The sequence below is a fragment of the Castanea sativa genome, chromosome 6 (genome assembly GCF_040712315.1).
Source record: "Castanea sativa cultivar Marrone di Chiusa Pesio chromosome 6, ASM4071231v1".
Lineage (NCBI taxonomy): Eukaryota > Viridiplantae > Streptophyta > Magnoliopsida > Fagales > Fagaceae > Castanea > Castanea sativa.
The window spans coordinates 43,159,778-43,166,482 of NC_134018.1; the positions used below are offsets into that span (position 1 = coordinate 43,159,778).

General features: G+C 35.6%; 1 protein-coding gene across 1 annotated transcript; it reads right to left on the minus strand.

Moving 5' to 3' along the window:
- Positions 1-408: 408 nt before the first annotated feature.
- Positions 409-4,636, minus strand: LOC142640947 (uncharacterized). The gene is made up of 6 exons (XM_075815280.1): positions 4,104-4,636; positions 2,155-2,283; positions 1,945-2,065; positions 1,775-1,856; positions 987-1,140; positions 409-872 (listed from the first exon to the last, which is right to left on the minus strand). The coding sequence occupies exons 1-6, from the start codon at positions 4,401-4,403 to the stop codon at positions 747-749; spliced, it is 912 nt and encodes a 303-aa protein (XP_075671395.1). The 5' UTR covers positions 4,404-4,636; the 3' UTR covers positions 409-746.
- Positions 4,637-6,705: the final 2,069 nt, after the last annotated feature.

Sequence of the window (6,705 nt, forward strand, 5' to 3'; positions counted from 1 at the left end):
GGTTAGGATTGGGAAACAAGTGGGCTCATCTATCTCAAAAAGGGTTAACTAACATCAACACCTTCTACCAAGCAGGACCACGTCTACTTTTCTTGCAATTTGTATTCGTATCTAGAAAAGTCTGAGGAGAAAAATATTGGTGGCTTGAATGGTTGATCCTTGACTTGTAAAAAAAAAAAAAAAAAAAAAAAAAAAAAAAAACAGCAGGCAGAAATAAATCGAGCGTGTGAACTTTGGCATGCATCTTTTGAATGCAACAAGTAAGTCCTTTTGAGCTCTTGGTTCATGCCCATAGCTATCCCAAGCTTAGGTAAATCCAGAACTAAGAAATGCGCTACATGAAATGAGTCACAATTAGTTCTCGGCTGCTTGGCTCTTTTTTCTTTTCCTTATAGTACCATGCAATTCTGCAGGGAACATTTATGCTAAAAATTATTGATAACAATTTTACAAAATTCCAACAAGTTACATAAACAATCAAGATGATCACAAGCATAAAAATAAAGTTACATAAGAATCAGAGTTTTGACAAATCTACATACATAAATGCTGTACCTATGTGATCATGACGTGCAACAGTTCAAACCTGCGGACAACATTTTGAAGGGGTTTTCATCACCTTCAGTGCAAATTGATGCTATACAGAAATTTGAGTCAGGCGATGAGATGCTGCTTTTGTTCAAACTGCTGAGGATTATACAGAGAAGAATAGTGGATTCGATGCATACAGTCTTTGTTCTATGAAATCAGCCGGAAGAAGGAATTCCTTGCTTTTGAAACCATTCAGGCATATGGAACCTTTCATAGAGTGCAGATCTCACATCTTTCTGCTGAGAGAGGTGCTTGAGGAGTGGAAGAATTACATCCAGAAGCTGAAAAACACACACACACACACACACACACACAAAAGATTATGAGAGGCAGAGGGTAAATGATGAAATTACTTGGTGAAGATATACTGGGATATGAAATGCAAATCTCTGTACCTGTGTATCATGTGGTTGCCCAGCAGAAAATGGAATGCATGGAATTCCATTCAATGGTTGCAACAAAAAACTAAATGGATTGTTATCGACAATAACAATTCGGCATGGATTCCTTGATATGCAGGAGAGATCCTTCACATGCTCCCGATACTCCCTGTAATTTAGCAGAATCAAATGTTTTACCAAACTAAATCAAATTATATTCAGCTAAACAGACCTCTTGAGAGTTCATTTCTTCAACAATTGTAAAATCATATGAAAAGTGTGAATAGCAGCACTCATGGAACCACACGTTAACCATGAAGCTCTATACTTGACATAAAATCAGTGAGGATTTAAGCTAATAAAAATTAGGAGCATAAAAATACAAAGAGTTCAAACATCTCATAGGAAATGAATAAATACTTCCATTCCACAAAATTGATACAACTCCATGATGTTTCCAAAGAACTTAACATGACCCAATTAACATGCCAAAGGATGTAGGAAATATTGAGCCATTTACATCCATAACAAAAAAGGTCAGTTATATGATGTTTTTAGAGAGATGAAGGTAGAGCGACCTCCAAAGCAGAGTAATGAAACTGAAACATAAGGAGAACAAAGACACGGGTTTTGGTGTGAAACATTGATTAACTTTTCAAAGCAGCAAAAAGTCCCTAATAGACAAGAAAAATAAAAAATTCATATCAAAGTTTCCCTGTTACTGGCTATGAATAACAAACTGGGCCACCAGCCACAGCCATGGATGGGTGGGCAAATCACCAAAGGAAGGAGGCAGTACTTACGTGCTAGTTGTTGAAGGCCGGTATAGTCTAAGACTAAATCGATTTTCTGTATCTATTCTGTCAACGAGTGGTCTGGCATAACCTGTATCATTTATAAAGATATCATTTTCATAGAGCAACAGGGAAAAATACAAGTGGGACAGAAGTCTAATAAAATTTAATGGGCAAACCTTCAAGTCCAGCTGTAAACAGTATAAGATCCGCAAATTCACTCAGTTCTTTTAAGAATTCATGCAATCCCGGGCGCTCAAAAACTGTAACGTAGTTGACCTTAGGTTTTCCTTCACATTCCTTCAAATCCCAACATACTCAAGTGAATATATTTTCGAATGAACTACCACATAATCAATAACACACAAAATGAATGTTATGCAAAGCACCTTGTCTGAAGATACACACTCCAGTTCGAACCACTTCAACCCACCTTCTGTTGCTTGATTACGAACAACAGCTGGCAAACTGGATGTCTCGTATGCACATACTAGAGTTTCATCCAAGTCAAGAACTACCTGTAGGTGAATTTGTCAGTTGCTAAATCTATACAGGAAGGGAGCAGCTCCAAATGAAATTTGTAAACAAAGATGATAGTAAAAAGGGAAACAAAAGAAGAGAAAAGTGTTGACATGCTTTGCACATCTATGTTACAGATTTCTTTTCTCAATTGAAGTGCCCTAGCTGAACTAATTGAGGTTGGCATATTTGCACTCATGTTCTTATACAGTTATACTTTCTTAACAAAATTGTACACCTGATGTCACTCTTGTTATTATTACACCACTCAATGAAGCATTCTACACGTGGTGTAACTCTTATTATTATTACACCACTCACTAAAGGAGAATTTTGACAAATCTATCATTAAATTACATCTTGATAACCATCTAATCTAGAAAATATTTTTTTTTTTAAAAATTGTAAGAAAAAAAAAAAGTTTATAGATTGTATATTAAACAACATTTGATTCACATGAAATTTGATGTGTATGTTAAGCACAAAGAAAACATCCAACAATGAGATTTTTAAGTTGGTAAACCAAATAAAGTTATCATGTAGCGTAACATTAGCAAAAGGTTACACTGACTTAAGATTGACATATATAACATAAGGTGACGCCCAATGCACAAAACTTCCACTTGAGTAGGGTTTGAGAGAGGTGATTGGTAGACAACTTGATCCCAATTTTTTTTAAGAGGTTAATTCCTGGACTTGAACTTGTGAAATGCTGCTTTGGGTGGAAGCCACTTGTCATTGCACCAAGGCCCAACCTCTTGATTGACATATATAACTATGTCTATCTTCTTTTTTATGAATACAAGATTTATTCAAAACTCAAAAAACCAACAGATACAAGCAGACAAATTCTACTAAAGACACAACACAAAGCACTCCAAATACATAGGACTTCCACTAAAGTACAAAGAACAGTAAAACCAGCCTAAACCTTGGAACTAAATATGACTGTATCTCATAACAGACATAGCAGCTTGAACAGCTATCAATTACCTTTCAAATACACAGCAGGTAAACCCTTTGTACATATGTTTGGAATATTTCCTTGTAGATAATGACTTTGAATTTCTAAGCTGAAGTAGCATTACCATTTCATGCTGAAAATTTACAACATGCCCACAAGATCAGCTCAAACACTAGACAAAAGCTAAGGCAAAACGAAAGTGACATATACAACCAAATCAAATAGTACTAGGGCCATATCAAAATACTTTCCATGGTTTGCTCAACTTTTGCTTCCTCACAACTTCTCTATTGATACTAACATCTAATTCATACTCAATTCTTTTTTCCGATAAATACGACAAGATTTGAACTTTTGACATCCGCTAATCCACTCCATGATCATTGTTCTAAACCATTAAGCCAAGACACTTCTATGCGGGGATTCAATGGAAGTCCCTTATTCAAGGACAAGAAACTTTAAACGTTGAGCTAACCAAAACTCACAATTTATGCTCAATTCAACTGGGCTCTTCTTCATGTCCTCGAGCACAACTAAAAATTCAACCTTAAACTAAAAAGGGTTTGCGTTTATTTCGAGCATCAAGTAGTAGTAGTAACTAGTAAGCTCATTACATATGACTAAACAAAACGAATTCAAGCATTAACCTTAATCTAAAACAAAACGTAACGCTCCTCTAAGTAACATACATAAAGCAAAGTTGAAACAATTATTACTATGTTTTCCCAATTAGCAACCAACCTACGATAAATTCATTGACAATGAAAAAAAAAAGTAGAAAAGTCAGATCGAATTTAAATCTTCAAAAAGGAATTTTAAAAAAAAAATCGAAACTTTATTTTAATGAGACCGTACCGTGAGCTTCTCGGAGAGTTGGTCGGAATCGGAGACGGTGGCGGCGGTGGGGATTTCGACGGCGGCCGGAGAGTCTTGCTCCGGGAGCTCAGCGACCGGCAAGGGCGTGAAAGCATGAGTAGTTGAAGAAGAAGAAGAAGAAGAAGAAGAAGAGGAGGAGAGTAAAGGTTGATGGCCAAGAGCTCTGAGGATCTGAGCGAAGATCTGAAAGAAGAAAGCTAACCAGTTGAGAAGTGTACGCCATAGTTGAAGGGAACGAGGGGAGTACACCTCGGGCTGAGTCAACTCGGCCATAGGCATAGACACCCAAACAAACAAACAAACAGTCTTTTCTCGCTCTCTCTCTCTCTCTCTCTCTCTCTTGCTTGCACTCTTTGAGAGAGAGAAAAAGATTAAAAATGAAAAAGAGAAAGAGAATGATTGAGTTTCGTTTGGGGTGCGTTGGATATCAACGTCTTGTTTTTGGCTTTGCTTTTAGCACGGAAATATCAAAATAATATGTTCGTTAAATTTGGATTTTTTCGCTTTGCTTTCCTCACTCGGACTCTCTCTCTCTCTCTCTCTCTCTCTCAGAGATGTGGTCAGGGTCTTCGTCGAGAATGAGAGATGATAGGTCACGCGCTGTTGCGGCGTGTTAGAAGAGTTACTTTTACTGTTCATACTCCACATAGGTATCCATGACTACAAGATACTTCTACTTTGTGTGTGTGTGTTTCTAATAATATAATAGGTTAATTAGAGTTTATCACCCTATAATTGAAGTTATTTTAAAGTTGTCTGCTCTTTGTTTAAGAAATATCAATTTATATAAGGAATGTTGACTATATTATGCGATTGTTACTCACCTCATTACTTTTACTATTAAAAACGTAAATAAAATAGTTAAGTCAATATCTAAAATGAGTATTTTGTACAAAATAGAGGAATCACTTGCAACGAGATTCGCTTTTTTCATTAAGCTTCCTAACAATGAATTAAGCACCAATGATATTGTTTTACTCAAATGAAGATCAAATTTTTTTCCACCTCGACAATTATATCACACTCATAGCAATCTCAATCCTTCACTTCACCAACAACAAATATCAATGTTGCAAATGGATCTTGTGCCAACAACTATGGAAGCATACCCAAGTCACTTCTACATGAATGGGGATTTGGTGTTGATCATTGCGAATTGACAAGGTGTGTTGTGTATGAATAAAGTAGCCAATGTGGGTGATTTGTTATGTGCTAGACTGCTAGTGTTGGGTTCCATGTTCAATGGTGTGATTTTAATGGTCTTTTTTTTGTGGGGGGAGGGGGGTGATGTTGATTTGGATTTGTAGTGATTGTTTGGCGTGGGTCTCGACTAAGAAAGATTTTGGTATTTTTGTGTTATCTAATATTATTGTCCCCCCCCCCCCAAAGTGTTGTCAAATGTTGTTGATTGTGTGATGTGGGATTTTTTTTCGTTTTTTAATAAGTTTTTTGGTTGATGCTCAATTGATGGAGCTTCGGCTTATTTATTTTTTAAAAAATATATGCCAAAAAATTAATCATTTTTTTAGATACCATTTTTTTTTAAGAAAACGTGAGAAAAGTTTACAAGAGATTGAGTTTGTGATGAGTTTGGTTGCCAAGGAAATGAGAGAGAAGAAAACCAACCCACTCTCGATCAATTGACTTGGAGAAGCTCATCCCATTATAGTGTTACTAAGTCAAAGCGTGCACAACTTCCACATTGTTTGCAAATACCCTTTTTAGATCTTTGGTTTCTCTTCATTTTTATGTATTTTTTAATTTTTAATTTTATGTTGTTAACTATGACTATGATGAGTTGATAACAATATAACAGAGCCAACTTCAAATGGATAAATTGACACTTTTCAAACCATGAACATGTAACATTAAAATGACCTAAATCACAGGTTGATAAAATATAATTAACCCTAATATCACTATTAATGATATTAAGGGCTAAGACCTAAGTGTGTGTGCGCGCGTGTGTATATATATATATATATATATATATATATATATATATGTTAAAATATCTAAGTCAATTGTAATTAGTCTAATTTATTAATATTGTAGGGACGCAATTTGGTATCTAAGCCCAAAGGAAGAAAGGGAGTAGGCCTAAAGAGCTCAATACAATGAATTTGTAGAGAATGGATTAGAAAACTAGATTCTAATGAGTTTAGACAACAATCATAATGGGTAAAGATCACAATAGAATAAAGATAAACTGATTTTATCTAAGGAAAATCATCATCGAACACAATCCGAGGAGGTTGATTCTTGTATCTATTTCTCTTGGGACTGATTACAAATATTATTCTTCTTTCTATAGTGTTTTTCTTCTCCTTTTCCAATCCCCCTCCCTCTATTTTATACTATCTTCCCCTTTTTACCTCTACCCTCCACGTGTAGATCAGATTGCTAATGTTGATCCTTGTTTCATCAACACCTTCCTAAAGTCTTTGGGAGTAAGGCTGAAAACTACTGTTTAGGTATCACTTCCTCATTAATACGACCAGAGAGTTAGTTACAAAGCATTCAATGCGGTGATAGCAGCTTTTTCTTAGATATTTCATAGCTTTCCTTTGTCTTGTACTCT

Bases quoted from the DNA above. Each gene is read 5' to 3' on its own strand.
- LOC142640947 (XM_075815280.1), bottom strand. From the start codon at position 4,403: ATGCCTATGGCCGAGTTGACTCAGCCCGAGGTGTACTCCCCTCGTTCC. The intron at 1,141-1,774 runs GTAAGTACTGCC...GCTAAATTACAG, and splicing joins CGGCCTTCAACAACTAGCAC to GGAGTATCGGGAGCATGTGA. The intron at 873-986 runs GTACAGAGATTT...TGTGTTTTTCAG, and splicing joins GGCAACCACATGATACACAG to CTTCTGGATGTAATTCTTCC.